The following is a 19,738-nucleotide window of genomic DNA, read 5'->3' as shown; positions in this document are numbered from 1 at the left end:
TTTTTTCATGGTTTATCATGCATACAGGCAAGACCGGAATTGGATCAACAAAAAATGGACTTAGAGGAAGAGGAGGGGGAGGAAGAAGAAGAACCAGATTTGTCTGTCCCTGGCCACTCATATATCAAATTGTTGTTGCTCACTCCTCTTCCTGTCTTACAAGGTACAGCATATTCATAAAAGATGATAATTTAGAAATAAAGTTGTTTTAAAACTTCATAGTATCAAACACATCGTTTCTTAAAATGGTTTCTAAAAGTTCAATTTGAAAACAGCGCTTATAGTACAGGTAGTCCTCGACTTACAACAGTCCATTTAGTGACTGTTCAGAGTTACAACGGCACTGAAAAAAATGACTTAGGACCATTTTTCTCACTTAACGATCAAAATTCAGACACTTGGCAACCGACTGATATTTATGACTGTTGCAGTGTCCTGGGGTCATGTGATCACCTTTTGTGACCTTCCGACAAGCAAATTCAATGGGGAAGCCAGATTCACTTAACAACCACGTTGCTAATTAACAGCTATAATGATTTACTTAACAACTGTGGCAAGAAAGGTCATAATGTTGAGCAAAATTCACTTAACAACTGTCTCGCTTAGCAGTAGAAATTTTGGGCTCAATTGTGGTTGTAAGTCGAGGACCACGTGTATAACTAAAATATACCAAGCAATCGTGCTGTGAAGAAATGAGGTCCAAGCAGTAATCATCTTCACACATAGCCCTTATCAGCTTGCAGAGGTATTTGTTTTATAAAGTTGGCGAGCTGGAAATGGGACATAGAGTTGAAGGGGGCAATAAGCTCAGGTTTGATGTTTCATGAGTGAATTGAAATAGAGAGGATGAAAGCTTAAGATCGATCTTTAACTTTTGTTTCCAGTTGTTTAGAAATCAAGCACAAACATGAAATTCCTAATAGGTTTTTACAGTATTTACATGCATAGCAGAATTGCCGGAAGGTTCTTAAAGGGAAACTTCGTTCTCTTATGGGAAAAACACAGCCGCAACTTGTGAATCTGGAACAGAATCTAATATAAATATTGTGGTCCATCTCAGGGCCTGGTTTTCAACTGATTCTAACCTGTGTGTGATGAATGTGCTTATATTTGTATGTGTGCGGAAAAAGGTACCAAGTGTTCAAGACAATATTTAGCCAATAGAATTCCTAAGAATAATCCTAACCTTGGTGTCATTTATCAACCTGATCTTAACATTAAATAAAGAATTCCAAAAGTTTACCATAAGAAATAAAACATCTGTGGTGTTAACAGAGGAGCTGTTGGTATTTGCAGTAAAAAAGAGGAATGCCAAATAGTTTGGCTTAAATAGTTATAAAAGAAATTATTCTGGATAACATTTCTAAGTAATGTCCATTGGAATGTCTGGATAAGGAGTTTTTCTTCTGTTCCTTTATGTAGATAAAGAAAGGCTCCTACTATTGTTTTATATTAATCTGTGTCAGTTGTCCAAAAATATGTAGTTAACAGGGGCAAGTAGTGCCCCTCAAAGGAATGTTTGACAAATCCTGTTTCGGCAGTATGAAAAAAAAAATGGCAAGAAATAACCAAAGTATTCTTAAATAGAATTTTTAAATAGATCTACTCTTACATAGATTTAGTTTTATGGTTTTGTTAATTTTTTTGATCTGCTAGTAGATTTGAAAACTTGTCCTCGTTTTCCTATAAATAATGGACTGCTTTTTTCCGACGCTTCCCTCTGGCTGTTATTAACAGAAACAACAGGCAGGAAGAAGGGTGGGAGAATGGGTAGTGTTCAGGAGAATAGATGGAATAAGAAAAGATTGGAGGATAAAAAGCCAAGGCATATCAGAGTCTGACTGGATTTTGTTAACTGATTTGTGACACTTTGTGTATGTCTGGCTGGCAGGAATGAGTATATGAATAAGTTTTCAGTCAATATTAGCTCCAGTTTATAAGATACTGTATCTGTTTTAAAAAACTCTGCATCGGATCCACCCAGTTAATGAGAAAAAGTTGTTTATAGCTTTCCCTTTGAGAGAAAAATTGTAATTTCTCATTATATAATAAAAAACGGGTATAGATTGTTAAACCTAACAAATGTTGCCTTACTTTGCCTATTGATGATGAAGCAATGACCTGCTGTAGTCCCTCTGACTTCGTTTGCCCTTGCATTTCAGTTTCCCAGCTATAACAATTGTTTAAAATTTCATCAATTAACGTACCATCAAGCCCCCAGCTTTGCTATCCTTGATCAACCTAACCATGTTGCATCTATTTATTTTTCAGTATCTATGTTGGAATTGTTTTATTTTAAATCACATCAAGCATGGTGTAGCTCTAGGCTGGGATTTTTTTGGCTGATGTAAGGTAAAAGTCACTTGTGTTGTTTCAAACTGGAGAGCTCATTTGTATGGTCCAGACAAAGGGTCCATTGATCAACATATAAGACATTTTGGGCTGTTTGTTTTTGTTCCTGAGCTGGAACATCTGACACCATTTATTGAAGGCTTCCTGAGGTGACATTTTGAGTGAGAGGTGAATATGAAGTCTTGCTTAGGAGCTACAGAAACCATGACCTTGAAGCTGTGGTTGAATATGGAGTTACCTCTTATTTCAATATAACATTCCCAGATAATCGTCGTGGTTCTGCTTTGGTTGGGTGGTTCTGGTTTCTCCAGTCAATCACCTTTTGTTTTCTTTCTTTTCCCTCACTGCCTTTTCACTTCTTCCCTTCCCCCCCCCTTTCAGCTTTTGCAGAGTTTGCAGCATCACTTGTGAAAGAAGAGATGGCTAACATGCCTCGTGGAATATACCATTCCGCACTGAGAGGTAATGCTGTGCGTTCAGACCATGGGAAGACACTATCAAGTGTTCCAAACTTTATGCTGAAAATGCATGAAAGGAACAAGCAGCCTGGGCTGAAACCTGGTCTTGCAGGTAAGTTTCCTTGTGGACCTTTATATGGTAAAGATTCTTGCAATGCCTCTTTTGTTTTCCTAATGACTTTATTTTTATGTCACTCAGAGAGGCATTTGTAAATTGAAAACATTTAAATGTCACAATTGACATAACTTGACATTCAGAATAAATACCATGTATGCCTTGCGTTTACATCACTTTTTTTTTTTAAATAAGAACAGGGCACAATCACCCAGTAACGCTGTCTACTAAGTGTTCCTAGTCCAATACTCTGATTACTAAGAGCGGGGATTTTAAAAAGCCACAGCAAAATTTTAAAAGCCTGAAAAGTAAGGTATTTGAGTAGCTTAAAAGCCTTAAAACATATTGTACATAAAGCATTCTACAGTTGAAGTATCACCAAAAATAATCTTCTAGTTTGTTACCTATAAAGCTTATAGGGATTGGTTACCTGAGGGACCGGCTAGCCAATTTAATCCTATAGGATTGACACGCTCTGGATTAGATTAAATTAAATTAACTAATGTCATCTTTTAGGACCCTGGAAGCATACAGTACTTCTCTGTAGTAGCAGTTGCCCTCTCGAATGAAGTTTCCCCTGAGATCGAGATGACCCTGCCACTCTGGTGTTATTTAAAAGAGTGCTGAAGACCTGGCTCTTCATCCTGGCCATGTATTATCCAATGGACAAATTATTAAATATTCTAATGGCATCTAGTGAAGGTTGTAAAAAAGTAAAATGGTTCATGAGAATAGGTAGATAATAGGTAATTTTTTTGTAACAAAATGTTTTTGGGAGATGATCAAGCTTTCCTCTTGTGCCCAGGTTGACTTGATATAGATCGGGTTTCCAAATCCATTCATGGATGCATTCTACAATTGATTTGCTATAAGAAAAGTGAGTCTTGAGCCTCTTCTACACCTTGAAAAGAAGAAGAAAAAATTCTGCTCTCCGTACTAAGCTAATTAGGTAGAACTAGGCCATGATCTGTTGGTGCTTTGGTAAATGTTACACTGAAAAGAAAATCGGTAATTTGCATCTTCCCCCTGCCCTTTAAGAAATAATTACCAATTTTTTTCCTGAAATCCCAGTTTTCAACTTTTCTGAATGACAGCTTTATGTAATTTTACAGTAATGTTAACATATGTTTTTGGAATATTTATCAGCAATTTAATGCATATATAAACACTTTTTTCAGCTGGCATGTTACTAAGTTATGATCTTCCAATCCATGTGGGCAAAGACGGAAAGCCTATCAATCGGTTTTTAGCCAGCAGGGGGCGAAACTTCCACCAGATGTTTATTGCTCTCATCCATGAGGTAAATGGCACCATTCTCCTCCTTTTTGTGTAACCATTCAAAGCATTTATTTCCCTACCTGAGCTTCCATTTGCTTATATTTAATTATGAAATGGTAGCTGCAAGCAATGTGCTGTTGTAATTTGCTCTTAATTAAGTAAACTTAAGGAGGATGGAAAGCATAAATTCATCTAATGAAATGCTCTCTGAGTTGAAGTGTTTTCTCTAAAATGTTATGCAATTCAGAGGATCAGAGTTTTATCTTCAACTCTTTTAAACAATTTTGCTTAAGCAGCTGATACCACTGACAGTTCCAGGCTTGTCTGAAAAACAATTAGGGGATGGCAACCTGTGGAGTCACCCATATGCCTTGTTACTACTGTATAATAATAACAACACAGTCTATCTCTTCATCGTTCTCAGCATCCTAGGATATTATATTAATATAACTGAGTTTTGTGCACTAAAGTTTTATAAACTGAAGCTATAACTTTCCTGCATGAAATATGATTTAAGGCAGGGACAAAAATAATATGAAAAGGATATATAATTAAATATAATGCTTATACCACTTACAACAACTGATTTTCAGAAATTGCAGAGAGCAGATAGAAGAGTATGAAAGCATGTGAAGGGTATGTTGGCATTTCTGTCAGATTGCATCAAACTGCTATATTATTGGTGCTATTTTTATAACTGGAGGAAGGTTCTGAGCAAGCTAACTATGTAAAATTATTTCCTGTCTGTTCTGACATTTGAATGGTGGCTGGGTTACCAGGAAGAATTTACATCTATCTCTATTTGGATAATGGGTACTCTGCAGGTTAAGGAAAGAGTTACTGAAGATTATTTTGAATTTTACTCAACTTTATGAAAGTAGACAAACTTTTGAAGAAGAGTTTCTATTTTATTTTATTTATTTTATTTAACATTTCTTAAACTGTAGTAAATATTAGAGCAGCTTATGCCACCCAGAAAGGCTGGAAATGTAATTCTCAGGATCCCTTAAATTAGCCACCGAGCTTGAAAATTCTTAAGAGTTGTACTTCTGATAATTTTGGAGGGCACAGCTTTCTGAAGGCTGCATTAAATAATTATCACTCCATGTCTCCCAATGTTTTTTCAGAATGCACAGCACATGATAACATAATCATACTCTAAATTTTACTATTCTCTTGTCATTGATTCTGTGATAGGTTTAAAGAATTCCAGGTTCAGAAGCAGTAATTAAATCTGTAACCCTGCAGAATGCTGTGCTTATAGATCATTAAGATGCAAACTTGCAACTATTCTTCTGAAATTACTATTTAAAAACAAAATCTAATCCAGTGACTCTTCTCTTACACCTTTATGGGTTTGTGAGCAATTCTGATGTAAAATAATGCAGAGATCAGCCTGAGATAAAATACGTACTTTTAAAAATCTAAATAATCTGGTACAGGGATCTTGCTTTCGTATTAACAGCACCTATCACTTCTCAGTTTTCAGCTAAAGAGTGTAGAATTTATTCCTGCACTCTGTCTGTTTTGACTAGCTTGTACAGTACTCTAAGTTCTAACTTTCTTAGTTTTCACACTTTCCTGGATTGTTGAAAGATGTCAATGGCTCAGCTTTCCAACTCCATGTACAGGGCTTGGATATTAGTTCTCAGTCATTAGTAAAAGCCATGTGGCCTCTTTTTCTTGGAGAATCCACTTCCCTATAGGATTAAGAATTAGGTTCTGAAAATCTGTCTGTTTTGTTACCTCTTCAGTAAACCTCACTTCACAGAGCCAAATTTCTGACGATAATCATTAGGAGATCACTTTGAATAATTTGAAAGTATCTGTTTCCCCCATATACTTAATATTTTATATAGTCCTAAATTGACTTCTGCTAAGATTAGCAGAAAAGATTATTTTTATGTGGCTTACAATGCTTTTTGTAGAAAAATAGCATAAAAATAAGTTTCTTTCCTGATTTATTTAATTTATGAAAAGTTGTGTATCTATTACAGTGTTTCTCAACCTTGACAATTTTAAGGCATGTGGACTTCAACTCCCAGAATTCCACAGCCAGCATTGCTGGCTGTGGAATTCTGGGAGTTGAAGTCCACATGCCTTAAAATTGTCAAGGTTGAGAAACACTGTATTAGGACAAGGCAACTGACAGCACCAAAATATAATAGAGAACAATTGAGAAGTAATAAAATGGAAGAGTGAACATTAAAATAATTGTAAAACAATGTACAGTCCTGATTGAAAATATAAGTTTTAACTCTGTTGTTTAAAAGCAGTCGAAATAAATGGAAGAACAATGCAACTCTTGTTTGGATGCAGTGTAGGACTGTGAAATTTTTATTTGTTTGTTTGTTTATTTGTTTATTTATTTGGCACCCCTCTCATGTCAAATGACTCTGGGCAGCTTACAGCATAAAAGTGAAATGAAAACCTTGATTTCTGCTCAGGAAATAATTGTCAATTGCTTGTAACTGCAATAAAAGTTTAAAACCTGCCACTGGATGAATCTTAAATTTTTGACCATGGCAAGATTTTTCTGCTACACGCCAGACTCCTCCTCCACATTATGTACTTCAAATAGAAAGGCAAGGAGATAAACTAAGTTAATACTTAGCAGTAGTAGGAATTAGCTGGCAGTTGATCCATTCCAGAATGAAAAATAAGCTCCAGTTCTTGGATAGTGTTTTTGCTTACGAATAGGGCTAGTTAGAAGGATTATTGGGCTCTAGATTGCTAGCTTCAAAAGGAAAACCAAAACTTATTTTAAATATAATCAACTGAATAAATCTGTCTGATTCATCCAAAATGTTTTATTAATTGCCTTGAACTTCTGTGTAATCTTACACTCTTCTCTTTTTCTATAGGAGATTCTTATTTAAGAATCACTTTGAACTGTGAGATGGATGGAAAATAAATTGATAATAATAAATCATTCTTTTTACTACAATCTCAGTTTTTTATTTTCTATCAGCCACAAAAAAGATCTTTCTTTTGTCCTTCAGAATTTGGAATATATTTTTATCTTATAAAAAGAAATGTCTGTATTCTATTTCATAACTTCAGGGCTTTTGTTTGTTTCATGTGGTGCTAAATTTCCTTTTGGCTTGACAGGCATTTAGAAATACACGTTTGTATTAAATTTGAATCAAAGGAAAAATAAAAAATTGAGAAAATAATGAGAGAGAAGAGTGTTTTGCATGTGCTGTTCTAAGCTTTGGAAACATCATTCATAACTATTCATTTGTGTGGTAATTTTTCTGTAGGATGCAAGATGTTAAGATGAAACCTTGCTCCTGATATAGCTTAATAAAGGTTATTTGAAATGGTAATTTCATTTTCAGAAACAAATTTTTCTTTGGCAAAAAAGAAGTAGCCAGCTTTCTTGCAGCTGCAGATACAATATTTGCAAAATAACATTTCACTTCTACTGCTTTTTTTGATAAAATAACAAATGTGTCTAATTGAATGAATGAATGAAAGGCAAAAAAAGAAGGAATATTCTTATTTTAACAAAGGGGTGCAGTGAGGTCAAATAATGCCACATTAGAAATATTTTGAGAAAGGCTCTGAGTTGATTCCTTAATTTGAAAGATTTACCGTAATATGATATCTCTGTGCCAATGGGAGTCAGCTCTCTGCCATTTTGGTATTCTTCATTATTGTTAAAAACTATAATGCTTTAATTTACAAGATTTAAATACTGCCCTAATCCAAACATTCTGGCCAGTACACACTTCAAATTAACTTTCATCCCTTTCCACATGAATAATACGAATTTTGCATTTTGTATGGCATTAGTTGTGAAGCTCTAATGTCTTTGGACACCAGGAATCAACAGCCTAGAGCTGTCTGGATCTTAGGAACTTTATTTCTGATCAGCATTAGTAAACATGGCTTACTAAGCAGTGTAACACCCAAAGAAGAACAAAACTGCCTATCAATTACATGCAATCAGTTCAGGCAACTAACGTCTGCAAGAAAACAACCAAGTTCAGAGAGCACCAAGGACTCCACAGATTAAACAATGCTTGTGGAGTTTTCTCCCAAAAGGAAGTGTAAGAACTGAGATTCCAGAAAGAAGTCTAGCACACTGATGTGGGAGTTGCTGACAGATACCCCATGCTTTCTCCTTGCTACTTCATGATAAATAACTTAAGCCCCTAAACATGTTTCCACACAATTCTTAGAAGCTCCAGCCTGTGTGGAAGGTTTTGGAAATGCTGAGAATTACAGTACAATAATATGTGGAGGGGCTCAAATTGCCCACTCCTAAAGTTTTTTAGTCCCTATGAATACAATGTTTTCTTTTAGTCTATATAATAAGCTCCTTTTGAATTCATATAGGTAACCATTTTTCAGATATTATTGCATTGATGCCTTTTAATTATAACAGCCACCCACACCCACATATACATACGCATACACATACTTTCTTAAGATAAAATAATTCTATGATACGACAGCTTTATCATTATTATTTCATAAGAAACCCCTTCAACATGTTGCTTTTGGACATGAATTATTGTCCTTTATTTATCAAAACATCTATGTAGAGGTTTCTCATAAGTTTTAAATTTTTTTACTGTTTTTCTCTTTTGTGAAGTTCTTTATTAGTTCTGGAAGAATTTATTAAGGAACTTCTTAATTTTACTTGCAGAGGAGAATCCATGGGGTGTGCTTGAGCGATACTCAAAAGTTAATTTAGGAGCAGTTAAATTAGTTCTTTTCAATATGTAGAGTTTTGTACCTGGGATTGGAATGTAAATTGCAGGCAGAGAAGCTTATAATAGTTACTTTCTAAATGAATTTTTAAGTGGCATTTTTATTAAGAGATACATCTGAAGACACTATTTTCAGTGAAAAGTGTAAAACTAAAAACTACTTTAAAATTATGTTATGTGTTTCTTGGGCATGTACAGTAAATAACGGATGTCAGTGTAAGGAAGAATGCTCATGTTATATACAAAACATATGGACATATTTATACAATGAATGAGATATTTTATCTAGTGAGCATATGGTTAAATATGTGTGAAGAGCATATGTATATATCATGTTTACATACCCATATCCAACTGATACAATAATCATTATCAGATGTAGTTATTTGGATAATATTTGTTAGGTTGTACAGTGTCTGTCAATAGGAATTGCTATAGTATATAAAGCATATTTCACATTGTTTAGAATTTATTTTCTGTTAAAGACAGACATATGGTTGTATCAGTAGAAATCCGTTTGAAGTTGTGTATTCTTCACATTCCTATAATATATTTTTTTTTAGACTAACTCTATAGCTCATCGTGTAAGTCTTCCCAAAGTGCTAACTTGCTGTTTTATTGTTTGGTAAATAAATTGTGGCAGTGCTCCTTAGAAAAGAATATTCCAATATCATTATATTTTTTGCACATTGAAAGGGTCTTCAAAGAACCCTCCTCTGTAGCTTAGACAAACCAACAATTATCTTAATATGTTTCAGCAGTTACAAATCATCATTTTGAGGAGTAGTTTCTGCCCTCTCAGAGAGATTTTGATTAAGAGACACCTGACTTCTAACTTGTTGTAAAATAGCTGGTACCCGGGTCGATATTTATAGTTGTATGCAAAAGTTAAGACACCCCTGGTAAACAGAAGCTGACTCAGTCTCTTCATGGTAGAAAGTCAAATATGCCATCTTTCTGCAAATTTGAATACATACAGTGCTCACTATTTGTATGTAGTTGCTTACAGATTCAGAATAAGAAAACATTGAACACAGCATGTGTAAAATTTGAATATGCTTTTGGTCAATACTATGTAATACCTCCTTTGGCTGAAAGATACAATGAACAATGCCATAGTTAAAAGGTTCCAGAACAAGCAGTAATACCTGTTTTATGCTCAACATTAATTATCTTACCAAGAGGTTCAAGATTGTTTCTGTCTCCAAATCAGAACTGAACTCAGATTAGAAAGCATCCTAAAAACAACAACAACAACAACCCAAGAAGTTTGTTATATCACTGCTTTAGAACTTAGCAAAGATTGTGACTTCTGGACAAAAAAAAAAATGGTGGCCTGAAAATGGCTCTGGGAAAAGTGGAGTCAATGCTGTGGCAAAGAACGAAGAGCTGTCATGCAGGCTGCCTCTCTGAATCTCCGCAGAAGTTACAGCCTGAGGGGTTTCATAAGTAGTTCTGGTTGTTTCCATCTGACAATGGCAGAGAGTGAAACAAAAGTTAGTTTCCCCCCCCCCTCATTTATAGTCCAATTCCTTACTATTTTATTTATTATTAGTTGTTTATTTTTATCAGGAAAACATTTTGCAAAATATTACAGTTATACCAGTGCTTCCTCCATAATGCTACTTTATTCACTGGAAGACACCTGCCTTGTTCTAATGATAGATGTATGTCTTGATCCAGAAATCTAATTCCTTTTCCTAAAACAAGACATTATTGATTCAGTCTTTTTGACCAGTAAGAGGATTTGGCTTCAGAAGCATCTCTTTGAGTCTGAACTAGCTCAAAACCTCCTTCTTAGGGGGAAGGGGGGGGAAGGGAAACAGTACCACCCTGAGACTAATTCCAACTGTGGTCTTGAGGGAGATACATCATCACTCTCTCAAATATTAAAATCTTCATCATACCGAAGTCACCTTAGTACTGATCAAGATAAGGTCCTGTTTAGGATGTGATAAAAACAAATAAAAGCCAAAATCCTACATAAGATTCAGTGAGAGGCAGTCCACATGTACTTTTCTGGCTTTCAACAGCTCCCCCCTTCCCTGTCCCCTTCCCATATTGGAGCTCTCCATGGTGCTGTCTATTTTTGTTGTTCCTTCTCAAAAATATGAACGTTAATAATCTGAACATAGCTGTCCACATTTGCATCCTGACCCAGATAAAGTTGCTAACATTCTAAACTAAACAACTCAATCCTTTAGAGCTCAGTAATCCAAACAATATGTAATAAATGTATGGACCATCCTTTGATCCTTTACTGGCTTAATGCTAAGTCCTTTTCCATTGTTACACTAATTATCTACTCAAACACTGCTGTCAGCTCCCCACAAAATCAAAACCTGGATTTCATGCAGTATGAGAGGGTGCTTGGGAGTGATTATGTCAACTGCTGTCAACTGTTGCCATATCCCTGTTCCACAGATCAACCAGATTTTCATCAAGATCACCATGGCTTGTGGCAGGAGAATCTAATAATTTTCAAAGGCCATGTTAATAACCCCTTTTCCATTCCTGTGCAATGTTTATGAGTAGTGATCCATCAATAAAACGGTTCTTTTGAACTTCTCTTTCTGCCTTTCTGTAGATCACTTCCATCTTTCCCAGAAATTAGTAGGTCATGAGTATATCTTGTCACATTAATTGAGAGGCCCGTGGTTGCTATGACATTCCAGATGACCAGAATGTGACAGTGATGTAGAAAATGCTTAGAACACAGCTTTTGAGAGAAATCAGAGAAAAAAATCAGGGCTACCTTCACAAGTTCCACTGGGAGACAACCGGTCCATCAGCAGAATCCTTCTGTACTAATGTAGACGCATGCATTTCCTCTTATTAGCCAAGATTAATTACAGTTTGCTAAGGTTTGGAGAAGAAACTAATTCTGATCATCTAAAACAGAAGTGAAAACTTTGAAGCTATTTCTTGTGACTACAGGTAGTCCTTGACCTCTGACCATAATTGAGCCCAAAATTTCTGTTGCTAAGTGAGGTATTTGTTAAGTGAGTTTTGCCCCATTTTATGACCTTTCTGGCCAGAGTTGTTAAGTGAATTACTGCAGTTTTTAAGTTAGTAACATGGTGGTTAAGTAAGTCTGCCTTCCCCATTGACTTCGTTTGCCAAACGGTCACATGACCCCGGGACACCGCAACTGTCATAAATATGAGTCAATTGCCAAGCGTCTGAATTTTGATCACATGATTCTGGAGATGCTGCAATGGTCATAAGTGTGAAAAATGGTCATAAGCCACTTTTTTTCAGTGCCGTTATAACTTTGAACAGTCGCTAAATGAACTGTTGTAAGTCGAGGACTACCTGTCATTGGATGAAACAGAACTATACAAACCTTCCCAAAGATAATATGGCATTTAAAAGATTATCTTGCAATGACTCTCATCTTACCTTGATAAATATTACAGAAAAGCAATCTAGGATAATTCAAACTTTGATGATTGAATTATGGAACTTTATATGGCTCTATTTTTTAATCCTTTTCTCTCTTTAATAGCTACATCTAGCTTCCCCAATCTGTTCCTCTTTAAATGTGTTGATAAGAACTCCATCATTTCCAGCCAGCATCTGGTTGCTGATTTTCATGAAACAGCTGATAAGACATGCAGAGAATTGAGATTATGCCAATGATGGCTAGCTCTTTGTTCCATTTTCAAATGATGCCAAGGAGTCTATGGAAAGTAATAGATTGCATGTAGGCTAAGATGATGAGAATGAATCTTAGAGAAGCTGATCATTGCAACATACAGTACTTTACACTGGGGTTAATGTAGAAAAGTGTCCAGGCATACGAGTGGTGCAGAATATTTAAGCTACTTTGTTTTTTTTTCCCCAACATTACTAAATCAATTGCACAAGCTTCCAAGTTTTTTTTTTTAATTGAGCATAGTTTAAGATGCTTGTTGTTTACAAATTCTGAAGGATTGCCACTTTTTTTTACCAAAAGAATCTTGGGACGTAGGAATCAAGGCCAAAGTTTTATCTATGTCTGTAGCCCAATTGTATGGATGTACCTCAACTGTAATTAATTTCATTTTTCAGCAGGTAGTTGTGAAGTGTCTGCTCTCCTCGGTGTTTCTTGGTTTTTAAGATTTAGAACGTCTATTATTCTTGTTAGAATGGTACTACTTTATTTCTAATGTTTCTTATTATTCAAATTACCCTAATAATCTGTTACTGCCTTTTAAGCACTGTCATTGAAAGACAGAAATGAAAGAAACTGGGTTAAACATAAAGAAGCTGGGTTGAATATAAAATTGAAGTTGGGTGTTTTTTTTTAAATAAACCATTCTACTGTTTTTATAAAAAATATTGAAAAAAGTGTATTATAATCCAAGTTGGTTTCTGTACATTGGACCTGGATTGGTGAGCTCCTAGTGCAGATGCACACAACCATGAAGCTGAGTGGTGTTGGATCAGTCGTTTTATCTCTGAATAGTTTCACAAAATGATTTTTGTAGGAAAAAAATGGAAGTGGGGAGTGACAAAATTTAGTTCCTACATATTGATGAAACAAATCAAAATGTATATGTTTGTACACCAAGAGGTATCTGGGTATCTGTTATATAGTAGTCAGCATTATGTCCTGAATTTTGGGTGACCTGAAAACTGCCAAGTTCTCACAACTTGTGTTTAATAGGCTTCAAATGCCTGTCACGACAACTACCAATGTTTTTGGTTGAGGCCGTATTAAAAATAATTGGACACAGGAAACAAAAAAACGATTCTTTTGCCTGCCATACAATATTATGAGACATAACAATGCACCACAATCATTTTAATTACAGTGCTCTTTAAAAAAAAAAAAGTAGGGAGCTTTGAAGTCCCAGAACAAACAGAAATGATCCCAGGCAATTTGCTGTAATAAAACTATTTTACAAAGAAATGTGGAGTTGTGCTATTAGTTTCTTAAAAAAAACAAACAAACCCGACTGTGCTTATGTTATATCTTAAATGATACTTAGCCAAAGTAGATTGAGGTAATAAAAGTTTTCCATTCCTACATATGGATAATTTTTCTATATGATTAAGATTCTATTGTAAAATATTCAGTAATTTATTAATACAGTGCAATTAGTGTAGTATGGATTTAAAAACCAAATTTACTTGTTTTACAAGTCCTTATAGTACCTCAGAATTTTTTTGTATTATGAAATTTTCAACAAGATGTCTATTTTGCTACACAAACTGCATTTGAAAGGTTTCTCAAAGTGCATTACTTTGTTTATTTATTCACTTAGCAATTCTCTAAATGTTAAGTAGAAGAAGGAAAAGCAATTTCCCATCAGATAAGACTAATGAGGCTTTCAGGACAAGTTGTATTGTCTTTTGAATTACAGTCTCTGCATGAAAAATCTGTAAAACTGAATAACCAGAAGGAAATATAAAAGTATGAGTGTTTTTATTTATAAAAACTTCAAAACTGGTACCTGATACAAAGAAGTAAAATATCTGATAATGGCAGCGAGCCAATGTAAATTTGAGTGTTTGTGTGTGTTTGTGTGTGTGTTACTTTGTAACTGCATATTTTTGTTCAGTTTATAATATTCTTTTCTTTGACATGCAGGTTAACATTCAGCCTTCAGAGTGGCATCACTCCTTGTTGCTGCCTCATTCCTGGGCTGGATTTATGGAGAGAACATATCATGCAATTTTACAAGTATGAGATATAGCATATACAGTATATCAATGGATATTTTTATGTTTTCCTCCATAGTGGGATGATTTTTTTGTGTGTAAATACATAAGTAAGCAAGTATGCCTGATGCATTCAGAGTTTTCAGTTACATTGGGCTCTTGAGAAGTCTAAGTTTAACATTAGGGAAAGATGGGTTTAAAATGTCTCCTTAAGATACGATATAAATATCTACGACAGTGTTTCTCAGCCTTGGCATCTTTAAAATATGTGGACTTCATCTCCAGAATTCCCCAACCAGTCTCCTGGGAGTTGAAATCCACACATCTTAAATTTGCGTAGGTTGAGAAACATGGTCTAGGATATTTTTTTAAATTCTGAGAATACAGTTTGAGAGATTTCATAAAATGACCCTCAGCCATGTAACATCCATATACCCTACAAGTTTAAGATCTGATATATTTGCAACTAACTACCTCTAATGGCTTCTGCCTGTCCAATGAGATCTGGACGATTTGGCTTATCTCAAAATAGCGTCATAAAAATTAAACATCCAATAGGGTAGGGTTTCTGAAAGATATGTTCTGAATTGGAATGATATATAAACTCAAGGAATGACATATAAAATGAAGTAAGTAAATAAAGTGGTGTTTGTTATAACGGTATACCACGCTCTGGATTTAAAATGGAGAAATAACATTAATTTTCAGCCTGTAAATTTAATGAAAGTTACCTGTTCCTGCCAACTCACCGAAGAACCGGCCAAATGGATTCCCATCTCAGTGCTATAGGTTAGGGTTCAATCCACATTGATTTTTGATTAAATCAATCCTATTGATTTCAGTTAAATTTAAGATAGCTAATACAAGACCCAAGCACCACATGGTAGGGGGAGCTCCGGTTACTTGTCCCAGCTCCTGCTCATCTAGCAGTTTAAAAGCCGGCAAATGCAAGTAGAGAGATAGATACCACTTTGGTGGGAAGGTAACTGCATTCTGTGTGCCTTGGCATATAGTCATGCAGGCCACATGACCACGTAAAAGTCTTCAGACAACACTGGCTCCCTTGGCTAAGAAGCAGAGATGAGCCTTGCCCCCTAGAGCAGTGGTTCTCAACCTGTGGGTCGGGACCCCATTTGGGGTCGAATGACCATTTCACGGGGGTCACCAAGCCATGCTGTCCGCCATTTTTTTCCCTTTTCCCTAGCTGTCCTACTCCCTCTTATTGGTGGCCACACCCACTTGGGGGTCACCACAACATGGGGAACTGTATTATGGGGTCACGGCATTAGAAAGGTTGAGAATCACTGCCCTAGAGTCAGAAATGACTGGACAGGGGAAACCTTTACCTAATACGGGGTTGTATCGAACGCTGACTGTGTAGATGGCAAATCATTAATGAAACAGATTTTCAATGTTATGTACTCTAGATAGTTTTGGGTGATCTGGAACAGATTTGCTTCAGGTATTGTGTAATGCCGGGGAAGAACAAGAGGAAGTAAATGAAGTATTATGTGACACTGAATAAAATTCTGTGTCTGTTAGGAATATAGAATAATTTCAATAAATTCTGCTAGTACATTTGTTCTCCATAGCACTGCAAAAAGTTCACTAGCATCCAGCTTTCTAATTCTAGGATTTTGTTTAATGTTATTTTTTTTTAAAGAAATAACTTACATCACGGAAATTTCCATTCCAAAATCCTGCATCGTAATTATGTAAACATTTGAGAACCAGAAAAAGATGGTGGATGTTTTTTTAAGAAATGGCTCTTGGGGAGTCTAAAATTAGGAAAAGTTGCATATAAAAATGTCGCCTTATAAATCTAACCTGTTTCCAACACGTCTTTTAAAATATCTTTGCATTTATTTCTTTTAAAAAATTGTACAAAAACGATATTGCAGTACTGCAGTAATGTGGACAGTAAGTCATGAAAAAATGTGTAATTGCAACTTGTAAAATTGAAATAATTGTACAGTTTATTTGTACCTTTTAAAAAAGTGTAGGATTGTTATGAATTGAAGTCATAATCTATAGAACATTTACTGTACTAAAAGAGAACATTGCATGTGTTTTTTTAAAGGCCTCTTTTGGAATTTTTCGAACATTTATTTATTTTATTAAGATCGACATTGCAACATAGTTAAAGAACCTAAGAGTAGAATCTATTCTTTTAGTTCTAACTTAATTTCTTCCTCACATAATTTGGGGTTGTTAACCATGAGGAAACACAATTAATTTAATTCTTTTTGAATCTGTGTTTAACTTTTCACTTAACTAGACCTGAATGAACAAGGCTGTCTATTAGGTTGTGGTAGTTCAGCCATGAACTACAAGAACCTAATAACTGTTAAATTTGTGTGAGTTTGTGTGTGTGTGTGTATGACTTCAAAAGATTAGAGTAAACTCTATGCATATCATTAGAATGAAGAAATAATTGCCGATCTCAATTAATGAAGAAAAACTTTTTTCACAAACATAACGTTGAAGAATTTTATCATTATTATTTATTCAGGTTACTAAAAATTACATTTTCATAATTTGAACATACCAAACATGACAAATAACTGGGAAAGTTACTTACTTTAGTATACTTTCTCACAAAGATTCAGTATTGCATATACTTTTTTCTAATCTTTAGATCACAGCAGAATTTACAGAGTATTCCAAGAAATAATCTCTTACCATTTCCCTACAATTAGGAAATTAAGAAACTTCCTTCTAAATATTAGAATCACATCTCCTGGACATGCTTGTGATAAATATCAGCAAGATATTTAAGCTGAATGCTATGGTTGTATAGTAATAAAGCCCCAAGGAACTTTTCCCAAATTATAGCATCAAAGCACACTGACCTGTCAAGATGTACATTACATTTTAGAGAACTCTCCCAAAAGTTGCAATCATTAATGAAAGTAATGAGAATATCTGGGTCTCTTGAAGAGATGCGTCTTCATTATTCAAACCCAAGATTTCAGATTCCATCACATGGTTTATTATGCAGAAAAGATTCATAAAGAGCATTTGGATTTAACTGTGGAATAGCGCTCAGGGGAAAGTTTACGTCTGTTATGTAAGTGTTCCCTGTAGAAATCTCTGGATTACTACCTATGTAAGTACCCCTGCTGATTTTTGTTATGGTTACACAGGGGAGGCAAGCTGAATTGGAGATGCAGTTAAAACATGGAAAAGAGGAACCAGAGCAAGTGCAATACAAGCAATTTACAGCCTGGCTCTGGTAAGGCAATGACTATCTATTCCTTGTCAGCTAGAACACTGGTGGGCTAATAGGGAAAGAATCAAGTAAGATAGTTTAAAGCAGTGGTTCTCAACCTGTGGGTCGGGACCCCATTTGGGGTCGAACGATCATTTCACGGGGGTCGCCAAACAACGCAGTCCGCCATTTTTTCCCCCTTTTCCTTAGCTGTGCTACTCCCTTTTATTCTATTGGCTTTTGAAAGCCAATAGAATAGACTCTCTTGAATAGAGTCTAATTCTATTGGCTTTCAAAAGCCAATAGGAATTGTCCAGGCTGTCTCTGCCCTGCTGAGCCCGCCAAAAGTTCCATTCTGCAAACGGTGCTGCACCAGTTGAGTAGTCCTCGACTTACGACCGGTTGGGGGGTCGCGGCATTAAAAAGGTTGAGAACCACTGGTTTAAAGGATTCAAAGCTGTAAGTTTTACAAACCTTAAAAGTGTTAATGATAAAAGCCAGAAATGATCTTGCAGAGAAATGGCAAATACAAGGTGTAATCACGAAGAATTGTTTTTCACCAGTAGCTCTTCTTTTCTTTATGAAGAATTTTGATGATGGAATTGGCAGAATGTCCCAGAACAAGTTGCTTACATCATTCTGAAATTTCTTTCTGAGCGTTCAGTAGTTGGATGCCTGTAGGAAAAGCACTTAGCATTTAAATGCATGACTTTGTTGTAATATCAGTGACCATACTTCAGTTTCTTATGTTCAGTATATCTGAACATATGGACTCAGTGTAAAAATTTGCCTGGTTGTGATTGCAATATAGAAATATATGTATATTAAATACATAAATTTAATATTTATCCAACATTATTAGTCTTGTTTCCTTACTACATAGCAATCTAAATGTTGTTAAAAACATAGCCCAAAACCTCATATTTGGTAGATTATTTTAAAGGTAATGTCAACTGTGCCTCTAAACATGAAATAGAATAAAACTAGAAATTCAGTTGTGAAGTGGAAAATTGTATGTAGTCCAAGATTTTCAGGTTCAAGTTTTGGAATCTGAAGTTTATCTTATAACAATAAAGACAGTTATCTAGCCTCAAGAAAGACCACACCTCTTTGTTGAACTGTGGGTGTTCCATAGATGCTTGATTTGTTGCACTAGTGATAAATGAAGAAGTTTTGATTATGATAAACTTTCTTCTAATATTCTTATGTTCCTATATAAAAAATAAATTTAAAAAGATTAATCTGTCTCTAGAGACAAAGCAGAAGATAATTAAAATAAACATTTGCTTGCTAGCGAGAATTGGTGTATTATGAATAGAGATTATGTGAGGAATATTTTAATAAATAGAATTTCTTTGAGTTTGCCTAACAGAATGCACAAATGTAGCATCTGTGGCTACTCAACATAATATGTCGAAAGAATAGTTATCATTTTATACTGATATAAAATTGTGATAAAATAATCTGAAGTGAAACAGTGAGACAGGTTGCTCAGGCGTCTACACATATCAGCTATCTTCTTATTCTACAAATCCATCAATGCTTCAACAAATCAACCAGTTCTAGTGACTGGAATATTCATAACCTCCAAGAAATCTGCAAACACTGCAAAAAAATAGGTTTCCCTATCGCTGCAAAAGTTATAAATCTCAATATATTGTTTTCATTCTGTTCTATAAATACTTTAGGGATCCATACGGATCTCTCTTTGGTGGATTACCGCCTCTTCTAGAAAACTACATTTATCAGCTCAGTATTTGAGCAGTTCTGCATGCAATTCAGCAACAGAATTTCAGTTGATGCACACTAGCAGGAGTGCACATCCATTTTTTAGAGATTGCCTGGAACAGGATCTTAGCTGGGGGATGATTTTACAACCAATTATGATTCTTCCATCTCTAGTCTCCCCCATATTTTGCTTGCTACCCAACTCAGACCCTTTAGGATGCTCCCT

At 35.2% G+C, this 19,738-nt stretch overlaps 1 protein-coding gene across 4 annotated transcripts in view; it reads left to right on the top strand.

The window, feature by feature from the left end:
• The window catches only part of FOCAD (focadhesin), a 150,702-nt gene that overhangs the window by 89,952 nt on the left and 41,012 nt on the right, over nucleotides 1–19,738 (top strand). For all 4 annotated transcript variants that reach the window (XM_039357061.1, XM_039357059.1, XM_039357060.1 and 1 more), the window contains 5 exons: nucleotides 28–163; nucleotides 2,734–2,922; nucleotides 4,104–4,225; nucleotides 14,503–14,595; nucleotides 17,720–17,808. In XM_039357061.1, the coding sequence (XP_039212995.1) occupies nucleotides 28–163; nucleotides 2,734–2,922; nucleotides 4,104–4,225; nucleotides 14,503–14,595; nucleotides 17,720–17,808 (629 nt within the window). The remainder of the gene's footprint in view (nucleotides 1–27; nucleotides 164–2,733; nucleotides 2,923–4,103; nucleotides 4,226–14,502; nucleotides 14,596–17,719; nucleotides 17,809–19,738) is intronic.

The sequence above is a fragment of the Crotalus tigris genome, unplaced genomic scaffold (genome assembly GCF_016545835.1).
Source record: "Crotalus tigris isolate CLP2741 ecotype Arizona unplaced genomic scaffold, ASM1654583v1 scf7180000018862.1388955, whole genome shotgun sequence".
Classification (NCBI taxonomy): domain Eukaryota; kingdom Metazoa; phylum Chordata; class Lepidosauria; order Squamata; family Viperidae; genus Crotalus; species Crotalus tigris.
Note: the sequence above shows the minus strand (reverse complement) of the source record. Positions and strands in the feature narration are given on the sequence as shown.